Source organism: Meleagris gallopavo, chromosome 1 (assembly GCF_000146605.3).
Source record: "Meleagris gallopavo isolate NT-WF06-2002-E0010 breed Aviagen turkey brand Nicholas breeding stock chromosome 1, Turkey_5.1, whole genome shotgun sequence".
Classification (NCBI taxonomy): Eukaryota; Metazoa; Chordata; class Aves; order Galliformes; family Phasianidae; genus Meleagris; species Meleagris gallopavo.
This window is the reverse complement of record NC_015011.2, coordinates 77,773,830-77,799,309: the sequence shown is the minus strand read 5'-3', so window position 1 is coordinate 77,799,309 and position 25,480 is coordinate 77,773,830. Positions and strand designations below refer to the sequence as shown.

Here is a 25,480-nt window from a genome sequence, read left to right as displayed (position 1 = left end):
TGATGTAAGGTATTAAAACAGGGACACAGGCTATGCTTGCTCAGGGTAATTGGCATACCTGCATTGACTCCAGCACCATCTTAAAGGTTCAGATTTTCTGACTCTATGCATGCTGTTGCATACTGAACAGTGTCCTTTCTGGACACTGTTTTGATGCTGCTGTTGGATTGGTTTCCATAAGGAGTGCAGGGCTCCAGAAGTGGTGGGCGATTTGATACCCTTCAAATAGCAGAAAATAGGCTGTCTGGCTTTCTCCAGAAGCACAGTGGAAAAACGAGCTAAAACTGGAATCCTGAGGATTAAAAGATAGAGCAGATAACTTAAAACTAGTGAGAAAACATTGATTTGTGAACCAGAACGATGATACAGAATCAAAATTTTTCCAAGGGAAGTTATTGTTAACAGTTGTTATTTATCTAAAAGCCGCCAGCAGTGGGAGAGAAGTTCTGTTTGAATTTTTCTTACTAGGTTGTCAATTTTATGTCTGTTGTGGCTTTTAAAATGTTATGTTTGTTTCTAGTTTGAAAAATAGGGACAAAGTACGGAAGGAGCAGTCAGTAAAATATATAACTCAATTTCAGTATGTGTTTGGGACTGCTTTCAATTAGAGAGAAGGGCTAGCACAAGTAGCCCATGATGTTCTAAAGCAGAATTCATGTAACCACCAAGGCTGGCAATATTCCAGGGCTCCTTATCCTCAGTCTGTCTTAATATCCTAACCTAAATTTTCTTACAGAAATTGAAGAACAGTTTGTCATCGTTTTTGTTACTAAAGCATACAAAATATCCTAAACTTGCTTTTCACGACCTTCATAAAACTGAACAAGTCTGTCTTTGCCATTCTTTTTTTTCCCTAATGAAGCATATGTGTTCAATTGTCATTTTGTTCCTTTGGAATCATTACAGTATCTGAAGCTGCAGTCTCTTTATCACCACAGGTGGTCATAGGGCAGAATGGAGCAGTGTAACATACCATTGTCTCATGCTTTGCGTGACATAGTTATTAATATACACAGCAACCAGATTTTCTTTTACTGTTTGCAGCAGCGCACACTTGATTCCTGTTCATTTTGTCCTTCATTTTAAGCCTGAGATTTTTGCAGCGTGTTGCCTTTCTGCTCACTCTCCTTGTTAAAACCTAAGGACAGTACCTTCTACCTGTCTCTACCGAATTTCATAATGTGGATTGCAGACATTTCTTCTTTTGGTTTAGCAGCACTGCTTCCCTAAGCATGTGAACCCCCCTCTGTCCTTGTTTTGTTCTCAGTCACTAGAAAACATTAGCTGTCACAAGGTCCTGGGCAGACCTTCAGAGTAGGGTTATCTCCACTTGAAACTGACTACTTGTTGAGAACAGTTTTTAGGTGTGCATCTTTCTTATTATCAATTCATTTTCAGGTTTTTTTGCCTGGTGTGCTTATGAGGACAGTTTCTTTCTGTACTTACAGAAGATGACCAGGAAGATGAAGCCAGGCTCTCCACGGTGGTATACCTGTGGGAGGACGAGAGGCAATGGGTGTAAATTTGTTCCAGCTATATGTGAGGTGGAGGTTTTTTCCCCATGAGAAGGGTCAGGAGGTGCAGCAGGTTGCCAGAGAGACTGTTCAGTTTTCAACCTTAGAAGTCTTCCGGATGATTGGATAAAGTCTCAAGCAGCCTGGTTCATCTCAGAACTGGCCCTGGTTTGAGCCAGAGGGTAGACTAGAGACCTGCTGAGATCCCTTCATCCTGAACCACTCTGATCCTAGTCTTTCTCGCGTCCCTCTTAGCTTTTCTTTTTGCCCTTTGCGATTGTCACTGGAATTTTGACAGTTCTTGCTCATATCACAGGGAGTGCTTTCAGCAGTTCCTCATTTTCTGTAGGGTAGTGCTGACACTACATCAAAAATATATAGCTCATTTCACCAACTGCACAAAACCTTAGACTCTACCTGATTTGTTTTTAAGTCTGTATGACAACATGACATCAGTTTCCAAATGTGTTGTCTCCCTGTGGTTTGCTGGTGGCATCAGCACTTCTCAGCAGTGACATAGCTCCAGTGAGACTGTGATTGTCACCTCCTGGGCTGCACTGCTGTACTTGAAAGTAGGTGTGAAGGCAGCGAGCTGTCCTGCAGTCTCAAAACAACTTACTGCCTTACGGCTTCACAGGTTTGATCTTGCATTCTGCACAGGCCTCAATAAATGCAAGGATCTGTATGCTCGTCATACATATACATACATATACATCACCCCTCCCTGCTTCTGCTGCAGATCCTAAGAAGGAACTGAAGAACGGTGGGGCTTTTTGGGCTGTCGACTGGAGGGGATCAGGCACTGCCTGCCCCTGGGGAGAAGCAGCAGTTTTTCCTTCCTCCAATCCTGCCTTTACCAACGTGGTTTCCATTCATCGCGGTGCTCAGTGGCACAGGGCAGGATGCTCCCCCCACTCCCATGTCGCCACCTCATAGCACATCACTTCCAGGCGAAGTGGCACTGGAGGGGGTGATGGCTGCTTAGGAATGTATCTGTGAGCAGATGGCAAGGCAGATTATTGTTCATCCTAGGGCGATGATGATGATGATGTGCCAGCTAGCTGCTGGTTGTCCATCAGAATTAATCAGGAGATTCTGTGGCATGTGATCAGCAAAACCACTCCTCTCTCCTGGGAAAAGGGAAGGAAGAAGAGAGAAGCAGCTCTGTAAAGCGAGTTATCAGAGATGCACATATTTCCAAAGATAGGAGAAGCTTCCTGTGGAGAGGAGGCTATTTAAGAAAAGCAGGAACATTTTTAGTGTTTTGTTTTTAATATGTTCTCGTGCTCTTCTATGTTTCTGCTCTATGCCTAGCTCCTAAAAAGCAACAGTAAATTTGATCGCTTTCTTCTTGCCTTTATCTCACTGGAATTGTAGAATACCTGAAATAAAAATGCGTAGAGGTTTATAAAACCTTTATGAATACTAGCTGCATGTATAGCATGAAACATTACGCGTGGATGTGCCTGGTTTGGGTTTTTGCTCTGTCAGAGGAAAGGACTTGAGGCCTGCTGTGCTGAAAACACTTCACAAACATGAGTTCCTTGTATACTCACAATATAAACTAGGCAAAAGCTGAGTCAACCCACTGAGCTGAAAGACAGTATCAGAGGTACAATTCAGAAGTTTCTACGCTTTGCTGATCTGAAGGGTAGTTTACCCTTCAAAGTGGTGTTTCTTATTTTTTTCTTACTGTTTGACTAAACTGGTTAATGAAGTGCTGAAACAATTAGCAGATTATGTTTAATCAAAGTAAGAAAGTAAATAGGAATTACATTTTTGGATATTGTTTCTGTAATGGAAAACAACAATAAATTGAAATTGCTTAGATAAGCTGTCTATCTTACTAACTCAGTAAAATTTGTTAAACTTTTTACTCAGCTTCTGTTGTCCAGTCATGGCACATCCTTTTAATGTACAAGAACTCTCACCTCCAAGAATACGTTTTGCTGGAGTGTGATTTATGGAGAACTTATGGTATTGTGTCTGAAGATGTTTCAGGTGGTACATTAAATACTTTATTACCTAGAGCTATTGGACATATTTACCATCTACCTTAGTACTGCGTTTTCAACAGGCATGCATTGTGAGATGTAGAATATGGGATGGAATTTATTTTCTTAATCACTTCTCTTTCCTTTTACGCTTTCTTTTTAAATGATGGCGTAGCTTTAGGCCATTAAAAAGGTACCTCCTGTGTCAAATAATCTGAGGTCTCTGTCTGCGTTGCGACAGGAAATAGAAAGCAAGGCAAAGGCAATTTAAGCTTTTTTGGCTCTTATTTTGCAGGTGATCAAATTTGAGACATTGGCCGTAAGAGGAAATTTACTTGAAACAGAAATGAGATAGAATGATATCAAGAGAGGTAGTCCCTCTGGACTCTCAAGATTTGCAGATGTCAGGGAGGCTTTTTATTGCTTTGTCTGGCATTACGATAAGCTTCATCAATATGTCTCCCTAACAGCTCCATGAGTGATATGGCAGATCACCAGCATGTTATTCGAGACAGCAGTAATCTGTAGGTCAGAAAAATTTATAGAACACTCCTGATGCCAAGAAGTCCTTTTTTCTTGCTTATGTTACAGATGATGAGAGTTGGAAATAAATTACTGGCTTATTTCTGGTTGGGTATAGGTCAGGCTGAACTGGTAAATCAGTCTTGCAGGCTTTGTTTCTGATAAATTCTAACTCTATCTTTGCAGAAGGATTCTTGGTACTTTGCATCTCTAGTACCTGGAATTTTCTGTCCTAGTTGTCTTTTAATAACAGATGTAATCTCAGGAATTAGTGTATTTCTGTGTCTCTGCCCTTCCAAATGTTTTTTTCTTTTCTTTCTTTTTTAAATTATTCTTGGTATGCAGGTTGCTGGAGTGAGACAACTTTAGAGACAGTTATATACTCAGGGATGCTCTATAACTCCTAAATATTTTGCTGCTGCTAAGAAGATTGTTACACATCTTCTGCAATGAGAAGTTTCCTGTTTCTTTTCATGAACATTACATGCTTTTACCATGAAACCTGTGATAAGAGATTGCAGTGCAGTAGGAAAGAATTGTAGAAATGCCAATTTTTAACGTGTGCATTTGGCACTTAGTGCTGTCTCACTGCACCATGCTATCACTTCAGTTCTTTTCATTTACATAGGGCCATGTGGTTCTCACTGCATGAGTTAGAAGAAAAAGGGATGGGTCAGGTAGGAGAGTTCCCCCGTGGTGCTTTCAGTACTGTTCCCTGTTACTCTGATAACATAGCAAGGGAAAGTCAGGCAGGCTGAGTGCACCACCTTTGGAGGAAGCTTTCCATCTCATTGCTTTGGACTTCCCTTTCCACCCTTCTTCTGGTTTGGGCAGTGACCCTGAGCAGAGGGTTTTGTGCAGAGGGCCCAGGAGGTAGGGTCCTGCTCAGCTATCATCCTTTTCTGGCCACTGCGTGCAGATTTGGGTGTTATGTTAGTCATGGCCAGTTTTTACGAGGAAGGGGGAAAAGATGGTAAAAAGAGTAAAGGAAAAAGCACAATTTGTCCATTAAGGGATTTTTTTAAAGGCATTTCACTAAGAAGAAAAAAGAACTTGAGAAGCATGGCTGTACAGAAGAGTAGCTAAAGGAACAAAAAAGATTACACTGATACTACAGTTTTCTTGATTGCAAGTCACAAATGAGGTTTCATGTGATAAAAGGTAACATATTATTAATACTTTGCAATGCAGCAGAGCTAATAGGGCATTCAGATAAAGTGTGTGTGTACACGTCAGAAGGGAATTGGTCAACTTTTGTACAACTGAGAATACAAGGCAATTGATGAGAAAATGCATCCTTTTTATTACCAGCAAAAAATGAGTCCCCAAAAGTAAATTGGAGAGCAATACCTGTTCTTATTACACGCTATTGTATAGCTTGGCAGTGCTGGGGCACCCTTCAAAAACTGCAGGCTGGGAGCATGGTCTGTTGCACCAGTAAACAGCAGATTCGGTGAGTGTTTCTGTTCCAGACCTTCGGACAGGAAGGTAAGAGAACAACGTCTGCTCTGATGATATGCTGCCTTTGTTTTGAAGTAACCAGCATCTGAAAAACCCGCTTTGTTCCATGTTAAGGGCTTCCAGAGCCTCTCAAAAAACAAAGAAGGGAAAGCAGACTGAAGAGCAGTGCGTCCTCTCTGCTGGCCCATCTTGCAGTGCCATTGAAAAGAGCTAGAAAGAACACGGCGTTGCTTCCTCCTCCTCGCTGTTGCCAGCTGCTGCCATCAGGCTCCCAAGGCCTGCTTCTGCTTGAGGCCCTAGTATGGAAACCCACGCTTCTGGCAATGGCTTCTTGGCCTTTCAAAAGCTGCCTTGGGAGGAGGGTTTAAGCACTTCCTTCTTGCTCTTTGTTATTGAAGAGATTCCTGGTGGGTATGTGAGCAGATTTGCATGAAATAAAAAGCCTCAGAATCCCTTGTGTAACCTTCTTTTTAACTGGAGTTTATTATAATGAGAAGAAAATGACATTTTAGATTTTTTTTATTAATCTCCCTTGTTCTCCATTGGTGGCCCTAGTAGCCTTGCGGATTGGAAGCTCAGACAGTAGGGAATTTTCCTTGCCACGCATAAACTCTGAAGGGAATTTGAAAGTAAAGGTTTTCAGATGTTGGCATTTCTGAGCCATCTTCTGTTGAAACGGATGTCCGTTTTGATGACAAGTAGCATAGCAGGTGTGTCAGAACTGTAAATCCCTGTTCTTGGGGAATCTCTTGTATGCTTCTAAAGGGATTCAGGAATTACAGTAAACATGGAGGAACAGATCTCTCTCAGAAAATCAGAAGTTGTTTGTTAGGCTGTTGTGGCTTAACAAACTGATCTCAGGCATGGGAAGTATTTCATGTTTACCTGAAACAGAGGAGTAGGAGTGTGGGTGGGTCTTAAATGAATCTCAGTACGTTCCTCTACTTTGATTTCCCTGCCCCTAAGTGCTCGGGATTTTCAAGGATGAGAAATGCTGTCCTTACGTATTCTAAGGTATTGCCAAGGGTGTCTTATCTCAGCAGTTCCTATTTTTGTTAACAGCAGGGTTCGTTTTGTGCCAAGGAGGTCCAGAACAAGTGCTGGACACTATTTTTGGCCATCTGTACTAACATTCTAGCAGCACCATTTTTCCAAGTTATACCAGTGATAACGTGACTGCCTGAGTAAAACTCACTCTGCAGCTGAACAGAGACCTTCTGTTTTCAGGACTGGCAGTTCCTCAGTTTTTATACGTTTAGACACTGCTCTCAGTCTTTATGCATTTGCACACTGAACATATGCACCAACTAAGTGCAGTTTTATTCTGATTGCAGTCAGACACTAGTTAATGGCAATTACAAAATAGATTTGTTTCACCATTTGCTAATAGTGCTGTGTTAGAGAGTATGCCTGTATCTCTTTTTTAAGTAGCCATTTTCTTACATTTTAAACAAATTGTTTTGATCATTCTTTGAATGTTGGAGAATTGCAGTTTTGAGCCCTCTTGAGCATGTTTCTGGCAGTATTACCTCATCTAACTCAGAAATAGTGCTGCTGTGTAAGGGCCCTTAAATGCTGTGTCTGCTACATCTATATTATAATAATAGAAGCTTTGAAAAGAAACTGATTGACATTAACCCCAAATGAAATGTTTACTCTCTTTTTAATACCTGTGGGCAATTCAGTGCTCTGAATCTATATCAAAGAAGAAGAATGTTTAAGAAATATTATTCAGGCTGAAAAGCAGGAACTCAAAAATGAGAGCTGTATCGTGGCATGCATATATTATGAAACGTTGTTGAATTGTATGATTAAACGCTGGGTTTTGCCCTCAATGAATTCACAAAATCAACCTTTTTTGGAGGCTGATTTAGTGTGTTTTACAGCAGAAGTATATAAGACTGCTTCCCAAACCTGTTGTACCTGTGGGTTAGACAGCGAATGCAGCCCTGAGGAGCTAGATCTTATTCCTACCTGTGCTGTGGATTCTTGTATCATGTTGAGCAGATCAGTGAAAAAGCATTTGCAGCTGAACGATCCTTGCTCATCACCTAATTTGCAGAAAGCTGCCTTGAAATCTTACGGTCTGATGCTGGGAAGTATTGATCTCATAAATGTTTCAGTGGCAGAGCTGGATGTTTTGTTCCAGAAATAGGGTTCCCTAAACAGTGTCTTTTCCTACATGTGGCCCAGTGTTTGTACCCTGAGGGGCTCTAAAAACAGCGTGTGCTCTGATCCTACTGGGGTGTCCAGACAGGACTAAAGTAAAACCGTACACTTTCTGTGTTATGTTTCAAGACAGAGTACTGCAGTCAGCCTTGGGCTGTGGCATGTCCTCAAGAGCCTGAGATCCAGTGGGCCATGAAACCTCTCTTAGAAAGATGAGATGTGGCACTGCGTTTTATGTAACACACTGTGCTCTGTAATTGGCTTTTTTAATGCATTTATAGAAGCACTGAATTACTTGCAGGGAGAATAATATTGCTGTGGTGTTCAGGAGACAGGTTTATTTGGTGGGTTTTTCTGTCCTTTGCCTTAAGCAGAAGTCAAATACGAATGCAGATGGGCCTATGTCTCCACTATGGGGAGAAAAGAGAGATGGGGGGAGAGAAGGTTAGGCGGTACAGTTGGCAGGAAATTCATCTTTCCTGGGGTCAGACGGGTTTCCCTCTCAGGCGCACTGAGTTGCTTTCTCACTGAGATGCTAGGGATGGATTCATGAAGGCTGAGTAGTCCCTTTAGCTGGGAGAGTCTAAAGATCAGCACATCCTGAAGTCTAATCTGCATTATCATTAATGCAATCAACCGTCAATTGTTTTAACAATTAGCTCTGCTGCTAGCTTTGTTCACTAAAGTCATTAAAACTCTCTTTAAGCTTCAGTTTAACCCCTTCAGGTTCCTATTGCTAGTAGCTGACTGTCCTTATATGCTAACGTGGAGTGTGTTGTGGTAAATAACGATCCAGGTCTGTGTAGCCACTCGACCTACTATTTCTGTCAGTAATGATTCAGGGGAGAAGTGCCTTTAGCTACTGTCCTAAATAGTCCTCTAAATCCTGAAAATCAGTGAGAAACAAAAGGAACTTAATTATAATTAGTACTGACAGCTCTGCCTATTACTTAGACTGCAAAGTATTTCCATTAAATTAGTTTGGATTGTTTGTGGAGGGAGAATACAAGAATTGCTCTGTTTTCCTTTCCTTTTTTTTTTTTAAAAAAAAATATATATATATTCTGTGCAAAACTTGTCGAATGCTTATTTTATGCTGAGCTTTTCCATTCTATGCATCCACCTAAGTTTAAACTGCTTAGGAAAAACTCGTCAAAATCAGTTTGGCTGTTTTGAAGAATGGGCTGAGAAAGCAGAATAAGAGACAGGGGAAAGGTAGCTTCTTCTGTCTGTGTTCTAAATGGCAAATTCTGCTATGAAGAGATCTTTTGTCTCTAGCTTGTCTGACATCTTTCTGGATCCCTGTTGGTAGGAACCTAGGAACTCCTGTCTTTTCCTCAGTCCTTTAATAGTCCCTTTCTCACATCAAATGAAGCACTCAGAGTTAGAAAGTGCTGAAATTCATGTTCCTGGTGCATCCTGTGACATTTTCTCTTCCACAGATTTTTTTATTTTCCGTACTGTGAAAGATGAGCTACGTGCATGTAATAGACTTTATGTCTGATTTACTGCAGAGGAACTGAAAACTTGTGAGAGTAGGGGAAATAGTGCAAGCAAATGGCAGTAGCAGTCACAGGAATGTGATCTGATGACTCTCCAGGCCAGCTATGTTTCTGTGTTGTTTCGGACTGGTCGTTTTTAGGTAAACTTCTCTAAGGCTGTCACAAACTGTTTTTCCTAGTCAGTTGTCATGCCCAGTTCTAGAGCCTGGATGATGATGGATTAAATAACTGCATGCTTTTTGCTGAAACAAGATTCAGAGAAGCAAGTTTCAGTATCTAAAGGGGAACTACAGGAAGGAAGAGGACAGACTCTTTAGCAGGGTCTGTGGTGATAAAACAAGGAGAAACGGCTTAAAGCTCAGAGAGGGTAGATTTAGGTTGGATATAAGGAAAAAATCTTTTACAGTGAGGGTGGTGAGGCACTGGAACAGGTTACCTAGTGTTGTGGTTGACAGCCCTCTCTTGAGACTTTAGAGGCGAGGCTGCATAAGACCCTGGAGTTGGACTGGAGGGCCCTCAGAGGTCCCATCCAACTCTAAGTGTTCTATGTTTCTATGAGTCTATGATCTCTTAGGTATCTCAAACCAAGTACTGCTCCAGTCAGCAGATAGTGCTGAAATTCTGCTATCTGTGCCTTAGGTTCACCCCCCATGTAGTGGTAATAATGCTAAAAGAAGGTCGTAGCAGATTTTGAAATAAATTACCTTAATGTTTTGTGCTTGTTGTCAAGAATAAAGAGTTGGGTGAGATGAATGCTGGAGTAATAAAAATGACCACAGTATAAAGTACAGTGTGATGCACCTAGCATCTTTTGTAAACATCTCCTGTACACATGGAGCTCATCAACTGGAAACTGCAAAGGCAGAAGAAAGGTCTGGGAGCATTGCTAGAGCTTGTGATAATTGAAACAGCTCTTCCATGATCTTAAAAGGTCTCAGTGGCCATTGAAGAAGAACTAATGCCTTTGGGATTTTGAGATATCTCATCTGGAGAGTTACATACACTTCAGCTTTTTCTGTATAGCAGAAGGATGAGAGCAAAGTGGAGAAAGTGTGTTATGAGGCAGATAGCATGGCCAAAGGGATGGGTGGCCAGTTTTATTAGGGGGAGACAATGCATGGCTTGTTTAGACTGGCAAAATGAAGGTGGAGGGAATTAGTAGGACAGCAGTTTGTAAATATATCTGAAGGATTAACAACCAGATGGAAGCTAGCTGAGGTGAGGTGCATGTTTTGGCACAATAGTACATAGGTTTTAAATGAATGGGAGTAAACTGAGCTTATAAGTATCAGAATAGTGTGAGTCTGAGGCAGCATCCCAAAGAGCAGAGTGAAAGAAAAACCCCTTTGGCTGGATATGAGCTTGATCCTTCTAGCTACTGGAACAGGCTGCCTTGGGTGCCTTATCCATGGAGGCCTGTAGCAGGGGACTGGAACTGGATGGGCTTTAAGGTCCCTTCCAACCCTAACAATTCAGTGTTTCTATAGAAGGCCTTGGGCAGATTCATTTCAGTTAAATGTGTAAATATGCAATGAACCAAGCTAACATAATGGAAGCAGTGTTAACTCTGATGTCTCCTATCTCTGCTAGCTCCTGTTGCACCATCGCTGCGTTTTTGCACTCTGTAGAATTACAGCAGATATAGCACACATGCTTTGGGCATTGGGCGTGTAATGCATTGACCTTTTCCTTCTCTCAAGTGAAATAAAGTCATTGGGAATTGTCTGTAAATATGCTGGCCCTATACTTCAGAGCTTGAGCTGCTTTAGTCACAGCGTGCCTCAGGGAGCCAGATGACCAGTGTATCTGTCCTTGAGATTGTGGGAGCAGATGAGATCTTTCACATGGCTGGTTTTTAACATGCTTTTGTATGTGTGCCTGAACAGGATGTATGTGCTCTCTGTTGGTATTTCCAAGATGCAAGAAAGCTCCAGGTTATCTTCTTGCCCTGCCTCATGCAATGTCTTTGAATGGAAAGCCATCAGTTGTGGCTATACTGAAGGAAGAAACATGTCATCAGAGTGGGAACGTTGCCATTCTCAAGCTTTAGATGGCCTTCACTTCACGTTTGTCATATGCAATGCATGTTCGTAAGGAGCATGTGTCACTGCTGATGTGATGTGCCATGTCATAAAAGCTCTGCTGACATTTTGTGACCTCTTAATGTCTAACAGAAGAAGTTTGTAAGATATAAATGCCATCTGCCATGGCAAACCAACTTCTCAGTTCTCTAATCACATACGCCTCTTCTGAAATGCTACATCACCACAAAAAAAAAATCAGCATATTAATGGAAGAAGCCTGTCATTTCACTCATTCTCAGATTCTTTACATAATTCATCTATTAATTTTATTTTCTGCTTATGACAAACCCTGAAAGGTGGAAGTTGCAGAAAAACCATGATAGCTTCAGGAGTTCCGTTTCATTAGAGCTCTATTTGTTGTCTGATTTTTTGGTGCTGTGAATTGGAACCGTTTTCCCTATGATTTTTATCTCTTGCATATACTCACTCATGGGATTCACAGATGGACGTGTTTTCACAGCACGAGCTGTCTCAGGAAAATGCAACAAGACTTTGTGGCTGAAGTTAGGGAGTAGGTTGTGAAAAGTAGAGAGTTTTCCTCGTCTTTGTTCATTTAGACTGTTACGGCAATTGAGATGTGCTTGTTATTTTAAATTGATTTAACTTGTGCCAATTTTTCACACTGATAGCCTCAAATGTGGGATAAGGAGACCAAACTTTGGCTTCAATTGTTGCCAGGCTGACATCTTGTATAGTTGTTCTGCTTTTGAATCAGTAGTGCAATTTTACTAGGATGAAAAAGTAAGCAGTGTTTTGTGCTTTGATAGGAGAAGAGAGCACTTTATCCACCTACCCTTTACGTTGCTTACTGCTGGTGTCAGGTGTTCTAGCTTTTACATGTTGGTGGGACAAACTTTATAAAGCTTTTGCAGGAAGTTTGCACATGTTACAGTCCCCATATACAGCACAATTGGGTATTTATGAGTAACAATGAGCAATACATATTTTAGACGGTGCTAAGGTACAAAACTGCATTTCTACAGACTGGTGAAAGGGTACTGATTCTGCTTCCTGTCCTGAAGTGTTTTTATGTGTTTTCCAAGAGCTGCAGAAGCATGATCTAGCCCTCACAGCCAAGTGGGCCTGTTTTAATCACTCTGCTACAGGTGGGGAAGGAGATACGCTGAAAAATTAGGTGATAAGACCAACAAATCTGTGAATGCAGCAACGCACGGTGCTAGAAGTCCTGGTTTGTATACTTATCTCATTTTATCATGCTCCAATACCGTGGGCCAGCCCCCTCCATCCAACTGCGTTTGTACTTACCATCAGTAATATAGCAGGCTTTAATACTGATCCTAACACTTACTGCTGGACATAAACATAGCCAGAGGAGGGCCATGAAAATGATCAGAGGGCTGCAGCAACTCTCCTATGAAGAAAGGCTGAGAGTGTTCAGCTTGTTTAGCTTGGAGGAGAAGGCTCCAGGGAGACCTCACTGTGGCCTTCCAGTACTTGAAGGGAGCTTACAAGCAGGACAGGGCCAACTTTTTACATGAATGTGATAGTGACAGGACAAGGAGGAATGGCTTTCAACTAAGAGAAGGGAGATTTAAGTTAGAAATTAGGAAGAAATTCTTTACTCGGAGGGCAGTGAGGCACTGGCACAGGCTATCTATACAAGCTGTGCATGCCCCAATCCCTGGAGCTGTTCAGGGCCAGGTTGGATGGGGCTCAGGGCAGCCTGGTCTGATGGGTGACAACCCTGCCTATGGTAGCAGGGTTGGAATTGGATGGGCTTTAAGACTCCCTTCCAACCTAAGCCATTCTATGATTTTATTATTTCCCTGATACAACTTATCCTCAGGCTCCCTGTTAGTGAAAAAGGCTTTTTTTCTTTCTTTATTAGGATACTGAGAGATGATCCTATATATTTTTAGGTGCCATGGAAAGGGTAAGTGAAAAATGACACAAGAAATCCCAAAGTCTCAGAGCATGCTGGCGTATGTAAGTAAGTTTTGGGGAGGCAGCAGGATTTGCTATTGTACAGCGTTTCAAGGCTAAGTCATTGTGCTGCGCTGCTGCCCTCATAGCGAGCCATATGGCGGGGTCCTACTGTGCAAGTACTTCCCTAAGGTTCCTGCTCACAGATGGAGCAACGGAACCAAAAGGCCTGCTGTGCAGGAGTTCAGTCAGGTTTTGTAACTGCATTGCCAGGCAACCATTTCAGTCGCCTTTCTGTTTGACCTGTTTTTCTAACTCCTGGTGAGCTCTGTGAAACAAGCTTATTCTTAGTTGATTTCATACAATTGTTAGTTTACCATTCTTAATTTCAAGAAATTAATGTGAGCAAAATTAACTTTTGCTACTCTGCAGTAATGACTGGTCTGCTTGCCATGGCCCTACTGCAGGAGGAGAAGCCATCCTTTTGCATGAATTTCACTGTCATGGTTGTACTAACAGTTACTGCAGAGCAGTTTGGGCAGTGTCAAGCTGCACACCACTTCATTGTGGAACTGAATTGTTCCAGAGGCCTGGGAGATAGCAATTCCAGCACCTGGAACAGATGATATTTGAGTTCCTAGTACTATAATGTGAAGCTTTTTATCGCAGCTTAGTCGTAGATAACATTTAAAATGTCTAGCAAGAAAGAGTGTGTGGGATTAGGGAGTGTCTCAGTAGTGGTACTGTAGCACATCTAGGCATTTGAGAGCAAGAAACTGTACCCCAAGCTGGGTTTCACTGGGTGACATCAGAGTGCTGGCTTTGTTTTCTGCTTAAATAATAACCAGGTACATCCTTTGTGGAAAGGGATTGTCAGAGTGAGAAGAGCTATTTAGCATCAAGCCAAGTAAACAGTGAGGCATTGCTGTTGAAAACGCTGCATAAAGAGCTGGCCTTGTTGCTTTTCTTCTGATATTTAGCAACTTTTTTTGTTTTAGGAACTTTCCGTTGTACTTTCTGTGAGACTGAAGTGGAAGAGGATGAGTCGGTGATGCCAAAAAAGGATGCAAGGACACTCGTGGCAAGATTTAATGAGCAGATCGAGCCCATCTATAAGCTACTTCGTGAGACGGAAGATGTCAACTTAGCCTATGAAGTCCTTGAACCAGAGCCCACCGAGATTCCTGCCTTGAAGCAGAGGTGGGAACAGACCCTGTCTTCTTTCACCATACTGCTTTCTCGTAGTGTGTTCATATGCTCCGTGAGGCTTTCCTAAGCCTTGTGCATTAGGGATCCACTTGTTCAGCACCAATGGTGCAAGCCACTGACAAATTCCCTGAGGAATGTATGGTTTATAAGGAGATGACTCATCCACTTACCCACAATCACTTTTTTTACTAAACAAGGCAGATTACTATTCTTCTAATCAGTCTTCTGCATGCACTTTTCTGTGGGGTAGGGGACATGGATCACCTATGGCTAGGATGTATTCCACATTATAATCAGAAAATCAGGATGGGGAGTGACTGTTTACAAGTGTGGATAGTGATAGGTCAAGGGGGAATGGTTTCAAACTGAGACAGGGAATGTTTAGGTGAGATATTAGGAGGAAGTTTTTCACTTAGAGGGTGGTGACAGACTGGAACAGGTTGCCCAAGGAGGTTGTGGATGCCCCATCTCTGGAGGCATTCAAGGCCAGGCTGGATGTGGCTCTGGGCAGCCTGGTCTGGTGGTTGGTGACCCTGCACATAGCACAGGGGTTGAAACTAGGTGATCATTGTGGTCCTTTTCAACCCAGGCCATTCTGTGATTCTATGATCTTTAAAACATTCCTGCCCTGGAATGTGGGAAATGACTCTTTCAGAACTTTTGTAGTTGTACAAAAATCGATGATGTTTATAATAACATAATAATGCAGAAAGATGTGGGGAGCTGTCAGTTTTGTCAGCTATGGTGAAATGTGATGTGCTTCTCTCTGTTTAAAAAAATAATTAATTAAACGCCCAAGAAAAAAAATCTGTACCACGGGGAAGCATTCCCACTGCGCCTTAGGATGCTTGACTTCAGTTAATGGGAGAACAAGCAAGAGACTCTTTACTTTCAAGCTAACCTTGAGAGAGAATGTTCATCATATATTAATGCTAGACAGTTTCTAATTAGTATAATAAAAATTACTTGTCTATTCATAGTCTTTTTCTAGCCAAGGATATAGCTAATTTTGCTCATCGTTCTGATAGAAAAACAGAAGCGATATACGGAGGGGAGAAGATTTTTCCAAGGTCACTCAACATTTCTTTGTTGATATGGGGAGTCTTTGAAGCCTTTGTTCCCAAGCTGACTCACTAAATTTTGCTTTAAAAACTAAGTTCTGTAGTTTGTGTACTAAAACTGGGATAACCCCACCAAAAAAAGGGTCATTTCTCAGTCTTCCCCATGGCCACCTTGTCTCGGTGCACAGGAAATCAGCACAGCAGAAGCCTGTCTATGATTAAACAGGAGCACCCACTTACTTGACTCTTAAATACTTAAAAAAAATTGTAAATGTTTAATTACTCCGAGCAAGGAATGATAAAATAAATAAGCATTTTAAAACCCTTTCTTGAGCACAACTTACTTCAGCACATATGATGATTTAATTATTTATTAACTCTTATTAATTCAAGGCAGATAATTGCATGAAAGTATTGCTGTGAGATTATTTTTTTTTTAATGCCAAATGTTGGGTTATTTATTATGGCCATTTTTATGGAGTCTTGAATTTTTGAAATCATTGACAGAACTGACTTTTGATGATTTTTGAAACTGACAGAAAAGGTCACAAAGTGCCCACGCCTCTCTGCACAGACACAGGTGTTGAAGATGGTAGCTCTAACCAACTGCACCAACAGCATGCAGTTGTCATTCACCTGCCATGTAATCTGGTCATACCTCCATCTGTACTTTGCTAGGAGTCATTAATTTTTTTAATCGTGCGAGTTAGCCACGTAGTTTATAAAATATACATGCTTTGTCTGAGCCATTCTGCATGGTTTCCTAAAACAGGTGGATTTTAATCATAGAATCATAGAATGCCCTGGGTTGAAAAGGACCACAGTGATCATACAGTTTCAACCCTCCTGCTGTGTGCAGGGTTGCCAACCACCAGACCAGGCTGCCCAGAGCCATATCCAGCCTGGAATATCCCCTTCATTTTCTTATGTCAGAATAGCATGATGTTAGATAACATAAATCTTCACAGAATTCGTTTTTTGTGGTCATGCTATCTAGGACCATGAGTTGTTTCCTTTGAAGCTGAATCTGTTAAGAGTAGCTAAGTGGAAGAGTGCTTTGTTTCAAATATGGCACAAAAAGAGTTATCCTTGTTTTGCAAGACCTTTAATTAGTAGCCTGGACAGGCTTGAGGTAAAAATTTCAACTTGTTTTCCCACTGCACAGTGTGGTTTCTGTGGCCCATACTTCAGCTATGTTAAGAATTATTTATGTCACCTTTGAAGACAGCTTAACCACTCACAGAGCAACTTCCATCACGGTAAAACAACCAATGGGTAACGGAGCAAATGTAGCTAGAGCTGGGCCATTGAGCTGCTGCTGTCTGAGCAGTTCCTGGCTCCAAAGTGGCTGTGCAATGTCTGGAACCAGGGGAAAGAGTACATCTTGGATCCAACAGAGGAATTCCAAGAGTGCACTGCCCTCATCTGCCCTGTGCTGCCCGTAAGGCAGCTTGCACATCTGGCCTTTTGCTGGTGCCTGATGTAGGGTGTTTAAAGCCATCTCTTGGATGAGTGTGCTGAACAGTAAGATCTCTTCTTGCAGTAAGGAACGTTCTGCTGGTCACATAGCCTTGAGGCTGCTCACTCCTTCTAGCAGTACGGTTGAAGACGCAGTTGCATAAATGATGCAGTGAGTTGGGATATGCTTACAAAGTTCACTGAGGTCTGAGAGTCGACAAAATGTCTACATTATTCCAGGTGAATGTGACACATTGCAGTAGATAGTTTAAAGTAATTCATGTTGTAGGTGTTTCTTACAGCTGTTACCTTCATTTTGAAATGTCCCTGATATTACGGAATAAAAAGTATTTTGCTACTGAATGATACTGCGTGGGCAAAAAGTCCATTTTGAATATACTTCTGGGCACCTCTGTGTGAAAGTAGTATTAGGCAGCTCTTGGCGCTGGAGAGTATTTAGCTGTCACACTGCAGCGTGGAGAGGGAGAGGCTGGGGGAGAGTTGCATTGTGCATCTTGTGGAGGAAAGTGGATTACATAAAATTGTCAGGGAAACGCTGGTTACGGATTTCTATTGTGTGGGAAGCAGAGCGGTGCTTTTCACAGAACACATGCCTGTCTTGGAAAACTGAAAGGTGCCAACACTTGAAATAACACACTGGGAAGAAGGTCTCTCTGTGTGGTTCCTTAGGTTATATAAGCAGTGCATGTGCACGAGTCTTTTCCTTCAGCCCAGAAATTCAAGGTTGCTGTGAAGCTTTCCCAGCAGGGGCTGCCTGTGGGAGAGAAGCAGTTAGTGTGTGGACACATGCTAACACAAACATTGTGAAGTATTTTGCTATCAGATCGCAGTGAATGCACTAGTAAGAGGTTGTGAACAGTCCTCAATCCTAACCGAGGCTCAACACGCTGACATTTCGTATCTAGGGAAGAAAAATGATCACCTGTCCATGTTTCCCCCTTGTTTACACCTAAAAATTGTGCAGAATTAGCTTGTCAAGCAGTGGTTAAATCCTCGCTGATATAAAAAGATGCATATTACTCAGGTCTCCAACTGCAGCCTTATTTTAAGCTTCTCCGTTGGAGGAAAGGTTGCTGGGTAGATAGCAGCAAATGAACCGTGCTCACTCACAACTTGTGTCAGCTCAGCTGATAGCAGCTGGCAGCAGAGCAGGAACACTGCTAGCATCCATCATTGATTTCCTCTGGACAAAAGGAGAAACCCAGGCAGTTCTGGTATCCGTGAAAAGCCTTAGCTTTAGCTTAGCAGCCTTCGCCATTGGCAGTCAGATGGCTGCAATTCTATGGCATCTAATAGGGGTTGTGGGTGGCCTCAATGTGCAGTAAATCTACTGTTTTTCTGTGAAGATGAAATGCAGTTTGGAAGTAGAGGAATAGTTATCGTTGGCTTCCTCCACCTGGAGAGCAGAGAGCTTCCATTCTTCTGCATCTGTAGCCAGACAGTATTTTCAGCTCATTTCCATCAGTATGCAGAAAATACCCCGCCCGATGTCCTCTTTCCATCAGATTCAAGCAGGACTGTTTCCTTTCTTCATCAGTCTCCTGAGCTAGAAGGGAGCCTGAAGGAAAGTGTGCTGGCAGCAGCTCCTCTCAGAACACAAAGGAGTGCTAGACTGTGCCTGTCCTACCCTCACATTCTGTTATCACCTTTCTCCCTCCAGCTTTTCTGCTGTGAAGACAATTCTGTCTTATCTCTTCCTGCTCTTCAGCACCATGCGAAGCCCTTTGCCCAGCCCATGTCCTTGGTTTGAAGCTGTCCTCTCATTTTTCTCTGCATGGATTTCCCACTCCTTCCAGGGCAGTAGACAGTGCAGATATGCTGCATAATGGGGGAGATGTGTTTTGTGGGGGCACTGTCACTCACCATTCAAGCAAGAGTTAGATCAGTATTTTTCTCGACGAGTTAACCCCTTCAGGAGCCCTGAGGTTAGTGTCTCACAGATTGAGCATGCTGGGTCTTTGCTCCTATCATCTGATTTGCTTAGAATTTAGTACTGGATTTTATGCAATATAAGGTTGCTTTGTAAAAGCAAAGACAATATCAGATGCCAAACACTAGATTATTGTGGGACCAAGTTTTGCTGCTGTGACTTTTATTTCAGGGTATTCTGGAATTTTACATTTGTTTTTATATTAAGTGCATCAGCATCCTTAATAGTACTTGTTCTCTTCAGTAGCTGTTTTAGAAGTTGCCATGGCGTTATGTAGGGCTCTCTACTAAAGACCACAAGTTGCCCAAATCTGCAAACTGATGTAGAAACTCCTGGACCACATGCTAGAAATGAAAATTCTTGGTGATAGTCCATTCAAGTGTTGCAATGCTGGCCAAGAGGGACTTGTTCTGAGTGCTCTGTTTTTGTCTCTTTGACTTTTGTGTAGCAAGGAACGTACAGCTGGGACTGGTTCAGGGACAGCTGCTGTTACGGGTGGACACCATCGAGAAGCCTGGACTACAAAAGGACCATCCTATGAGGACTTGTATACCCAGAACGTTGTCATCAGCATGGAAGATCAGGAGGATGTTAACAGATCTGCAAGTGAAGGAAAACCAGCACGAGAGAGGCCCATTTGGCTACGGGAGAGCACAGTGCAGGGGGCTTATGATCCTGATGAAATCAAGGATGGTAAGAAAATTCACCGAGCAGAAGCACTGCTCTGCTTACCTGATGCCAGAAATACATTACCCTGTGTGTACAGCTGCTGCTCCCAGCGCTCCGGGTTTTGCCAGCTCCCTTCTCCTGTGCAAAGCACCTGTGGTGTAGGTAGATGTAAAAAATCCCAGTTGATTAGATGCACAGAATTGTTTGTGCTTCTGAAATGTTAATTATCTGTTACCTCTTCCTATACCTTTATTAATGGATGTTCTCCTGCCTTGAGAGTTTATTGCTTTTGGATGAAGGTCTTTCAGTTTCATCAAGAAAGCTGGCCCCCGGTGGGACACTGCTGGAAAATAGCATTTATTAACATTTGGTGACTTTGAAGCCTATCAAATCTACCAGCAGTGTTTTTGTGCTCCCAGCATACAAAATATTTTATATGAAGAGTATGTCAGAAATAAATTTTCTGGAAGCACAGTAGGAAAGCCTATTACAGGTGGGTCCTTGCTTTCTGTTGGTTTCTCATTGTCTTTGCTTTTATTTTCATTCGTGTTGAGGACACGTTGTTAGCTGACCGTAGCTAAGATCTTGTAGGCATTAGTAGAAACTTTCTGCGTTGCTAAGTTTGCTATTTAAGCTTACACACTAATAATAGGAGAGACTTTTTATCGTTTGTATGAGTATAAATCGATAGATACAGTCTTCCAAGTCACTTGGGGATTATAAAATAATCCCTGTTGGTGCCCTAGGAACACAAAATGGCAAAAGGGAATCGTGTATAAGTGTGAGATCCTGAAATAGTTCCTTTCCTAGCACCGAAAGTGGAATGGAGTTCTACAGGTAGAAGCAGATGTGAAAAAATGGTCAGAAGATACCTGTTGATGTTGTTTGCATGCAAGCCTTCAATACAAATGGATCCTATAACATTATCCCAATAGATTAAACAAGGTGGTGATGAAATGAACCTCCTCTTGCAGTCTGTAGCAGATGATGTTACTCAGAAGCCATAAAGTTCTCATCACGTTTTTCTGCTAGACATTCAATTCACCTCTGCTTTTAAATGGGTGCTTTGAGATGACTTTTGGTGTATACAGCATAAATGTTTCTCAGATGACACTGAAGAACATGGAGGGAGAGTATATCTCCTACAGTGCAATTGCATCACTGCTTCACCTCACCTTGGAGATCCAAGAGGGAGCTTGTGGAAATAGCCTGAAATTGCTGTTGAAACACATTCCTATAACTCTTGCATGTCATAAATGGGAAGGAATAAAATTTGGAGCCACTGAACGAAAACATTGACTGCTTGGGTCTGGCAGGAACAGTTCTCACAAAAGTCTTTTGTGCTATAGAATAACAGGCAGACAGCTAAACACAAGGCTGCCAACCTAATGCCTTTGCTCTTCCTTTCTTTCAAGAATTTTGTCTGTGTATTAGTAATAGTTGTGGTCATCACCTGTTAGTAAGCTTCATTTACAATAAAACACAGTTCCCATGAAGTTAGAGATAGGTCTTTTGGCCTTTATTGTACCATAGGAAAGGAGAGGCCACATACTCCCCTTGCTTTGAGTGCAAAATGCAGGACTTACTTCCTCGGTTTACCTGTTTCTCGGCATATTTTTGTCTCAAGTTGAAAAAAGTAACAAGTGCATTTTTGAACTCTGGAGGGCTTGGGTGTCAGCTGCTTGGATGTGGTGCTCACATCCCAGGCTTTGGAAAAGAAGACACGGCATGTTAATTTATGAAAGCAGAAAGCCATCACATTGGCTCCAGGAATTGTTTGCACACAGCTTCTCTTGGTGCAAGAGAGAGAGTTTGCCTTGGGGAGTCTGTCCTACTTTTTGGGCCTTTTTGTACATAAGGTTTTCTGTATCTCTTTTTTTATTCTGTAGTTTTTCCTTCCTCCTGCCTGTAGGTTTAATGATATTAAGAAGACTCACAGTACTCAGCAAACATAGGAAGTTTTTTTGCAGAAAGCCACTTCTTGAGCAAGAATTTCAGCTTTTGAATCTGTGAACTGCATGCACCCTACCTGCTCAAACCTTGTCAAACCCTTCCTATAGCTATTGTGCAGCTAACCTTACTGAAACAGGGACACAGGCTTTGCATCTGCCAGCTTGGAAACCACAGTCCCTTTCAGATAGAAGATGCAGGTAGAGAGCCAGACAGACAGGCCTCGCTGTTGTGGCTGGGCTGCAGGTTATCATGGGGGAACAGCAGCTCTTTTAACACAGCCTTGCACACTGTGCTGCACAGTGTGGCTTCAGGCTGTGAGCTTCATCAGCTTTGCAGGATAAATCCCACGCGCTCTCACCATGATCCTCTAATGAACTTTTCCCCTTCCTGCCTGATAAGTGCAACCCTGAGCTTACCAGACTGTTTTATGCAGTCTGTAAACAGTGCTGTTTTATAACACATGATTTTCTCACTCTCCCTGCTTGGATCCATCTTAATCCTTATAGATGAGGAGCTCAGCAAGGTAGGGCCAGGCTTGGGCTTTGTGTTTGTAGCCTGTGCTGGAAGCTCCCCATGGTCATAGAACCACAGAATCATATAATGACTTGGATTTGAAGGGACCTTAAAGGTCATCTAGTTCTAGCTCCCCTGTCATGGAGAGAGTTGCCACCCACCAGCTCAGGCTGCCTAGGGCCTTATCCAACCTGGCCTTGGACACCTCTAGGGATGGGGCATCCACAGCTTCTCTGGGCAAATTGTGCCAGTGCCTCACCACCCTTTGAGTAAAAAATTTCCTCCCAATATCTAACTTAAGTCTCCCCTCTTTTAGTTTGAAACTATTCTTCCTTATCCTATCAATATCAGACCAGACCATGTAAAAAGTCTGTCTTCCCCTGTTTGTAAGCTCCCCTTGAAGTACTTGAAGGCCGCTGTGAGGTATTCCTGGAGGCTTCTCTTCTCCAGGCTAAACAAGCCCAACTCCCTCAACCTTTCTTCACAGGAGAGGTGCTGCAGCCCCTCTGATCATCTTTGTGGCCTCCTCTGGACCTGCTCCAACAGCTTCACATCCCATCCTTCTTGTGCTGCAGGCCTCAGGCCTAGACACAGTAGTCCAGATGGGACCTCACAAGGGCAGAGTAGAGAGGAACAATCTTTTGCCCTGCTGGCCACCCCTCTTTTGATGCAGCTTAGGATACAGGTGGACTTCTGTACTGGACCAACACAGGCAAGACGTAACACCTTAACGGCAGCAAGTGCACAGATTTGCTGACTCGTTTCAAACTTTTCATCCACTAAAACACACACAAGTCCTTTTTTGTCAGGGCTGCTCTCAGGAAGTTCTCCCAGTCTGCGCTCATATCTGGGATTGCCCCAATACAAGAGCAACACCTTGCACATGACCTTGTCGAATCTCATTAAATTCATTTGGGCCCACTTTTCCAGCTTGTCCAGGTCCCTTCCTTCTGTTGTATCAACTGCACCACTCAGCTTGGTGTCATCAACAAACTTGCTGAGGATGCACTCAATCCCACTATGTCATTGATAAAGATGTTGAAGAATGCTTGTTACAATACAGACCTGTGGGGGATACCACTTGTCACTGGCCTCCACCTGGAGATACAGCTGTTGACCACAATCCTCTGGCTGCCACCATCCAACCCGTTCCTTATCCACTGAATGGACCACCCTTCAAATCTGTATCTCTCCAATTTAGAGAGAAGAATATGATGCATTCTTATGCTGGGGGATAGAGTGCTCTTGCGCTCTCAGAAATGTGTTCTTAAAGAGCTGTCACCTCTGTTCCATTCTTTTGTACATGACAGTTTCCCAAGGGATCCCATCCAATAGTTCCTTAAACAGACAGAAGTTCACTTTCCTGAAATTCAGAGTTCTGATTCTGCTCTTTGCAAAATCCTCGAGATTACGAACTCAAACAGGGCATGCTTCCAGACTGCTTCCAGTCTTAACCTCTTTATGATCTCCTTTACACTGGTGAGCACCAGGTCCAGTAGTGCTCCAATATCTGGACCAGGAAGTTGTCCTCAACAGATTCCAGGAGTCTCCAGGACTTGCTTGCAGCTCACTGTATTGTTTCCCCAACACATACCTCATCCACCACCAGGATGAGAGCCTGTGAGTGCAATGCCTCTTGCAACAAAAGCAAGAAGACCTCATATCAACAAGCTCCCCTTGATCAGGCAGTCTGTAGTAGACTCCAACTAGATGTCATTTATTGGCCTGTTCCCTAATTTTAACCCATCAGCTCTGGACCTGATGATGTCTGTTACTCAGAGGCAACTCTTCACAATCTATCTACTTCTTAATGCAGAGAGGAACTCCCTCACTCCTTCTGCCTATCCCTTCTGTAGCCCTCAATCATAGTATTCCAGTTATGGGATTCATCCTACCATGGTTCTGTGATAGCAGTTCATAGTTTTCTAATTGCACCACGGTTTCCATCTCCTCCTGCTTATTTCCTGTGCAGTGTAGAGGCGTTTTAGCTGTGCTGTTGGCCGTGTTACCTTCTTGGAGGAGCCCTCCCAAATATCTTTGTGACAAATGTTTTTTTTCCCCTCTCCTTCTTCAAGTTACAAGTGTTCCCTGGCTCTTCTCTGTCACTCACCCCCTTCCCCCATCAATTGGAATTTAAAGTTCTGCCCAGAACATTCTTGCTCCTCTTGGTCAGTTGCATCCTATCCCGATCTTTGTCATCTCCAATGGCTTGGGATAGAAGGGACCTTGAAGATCATCTAGTCCTCCAGGCTGTTAAGAGAAAACTTCACTCTCTCCATCTCTTAAGGGAGCCAGCACAGAGAAGGGTTGTGACGCAGCCAAGGATGCACAGCGGCAGAAGGGAAATTAGGATTCAGAGCATCTTCAGTGCCAGCACCTGAATCTCTCTGAGGAAACTTTCATTCCTTTGTATCTCTTTGCAGGAGGGCGCGACCTGGATGCCTTCCAGGAGCGTGAGGAGGGCCGGGCAGCTCTGGATGATAATGAGGAGGTGATGCGTGCCCTGCTGATCCATGAGAAGAAGACACCTTCTGCTTCTACAGTCACCGTTGGAGGTGCCGCTCCTCTCTCTGGTGCCAATGCCAGTGACTCCGAGAGCGAGACGAGCGAGTCGGAGGAAGAAACTCCTCCCCGTCCTCCTGCTGCAGCCACCACAGCGTATGGGCTGGAGGAGGAGGATGAGGAGGAAGAGTTCGAGGTGGTGGCAGAGGACCCCACCGTCACAGTGGCTGGGCGTCCGCACTCTTACAGCCAAGTGAGCCAGCGCCCTGAGCTGGTGGCCCAGATGACTCCAGAGGAAAAAGAGGTTTATATAGCCATGGGGCGACGCATGTTTGAGGATATGTTTGACTAACTGCTTCCTGCCACAACCTTTTTTAAACAGTTTTTTATCCAGAGACTTCCTAGTAAAACAGAAGACTGAATCTTTCCTCACCTGTGCACAGGGACACTGGGGCTTGGAGCTACTGATCTTGGGCATCTTGCCCACCAGAGAAGGGGAGCAGGAAGGCTCTATGTGCCAAAACAGGTAGGGGAGGATAAGTGAGGATGTTTGTGAGGTAAAAATCTACTTCAGGGTGCCCAGCACAGGCACTGGTTTAACCCTCTCCACGGCCGAGTAGCTGCCTCTCCCCAATTGCTTGGGTCTATTTTTGTTGCAGGTCCTAGTGAGCTCCATGTCCCTGCCCTCAGAGAACACAAGCACTCCATGGCATGGTTAGAGTGCTCTGCAGAGGGTGTGCATAGCCTAGAGGAGAGGGAAGTAGTGCTCTGCTTGGACAGTATGTGTGGTTGACCTCCTGCCAGCAGCCGCTGGCCATGGTGCAGTTGTTGCTGAGCAGCCCCTGTTCTGAGTAGCAACCTGTTCCTTTCTTGCTCCCCCTCTCTCCTTAGTCACCTCAGCACCTCAAGGTCAAGAGTAACTCAGAACACAGAGTGAAAGCCTTGGCAACACGCAGCCACTCTTTGTCAATGTAACAAAAGCCTTTCATGGATCTGAGCTGTCAGGGAGCTCTGACTTACCAGGAGCTACCTTC

General features: G+C 43.2%; 1 protein-coding gene across 2 annotated transcripts in view; it reads left to right on the top strand.

The window, feature by feature from the left end:
• The window catches only part of GTF2E1 (general transcription factor IIE subunit 1), a 51,104-nt gene extending 25,974 nt beyond the window's left edge, over positions 1-25,130 (top strand). For both annotated transcript variants that reach the window (XM_003202688.4, XM_010718975.3), the window contains exons 3-5: positions 14,129-14,330; positions 19,258-19,502; positions 24,368-25,130. In XM_003202688.4, the coding sequence (XP_003202736.1) occupies positions 14,129-14,330; positions 19,258-19,502; positions 24,368-24,798 (878 nt within the window). In that variant the 3' untranslated portion in view covers positions 24,799-25,130. The remainder of the gene's footprint in view (positions 1-14,128; positions 14,331-19,257; positions 19,503-24,367) is intronic.
• The last annotated feature ends 350 nt before the right edge of the window (positions 25,131-25,480 follow it).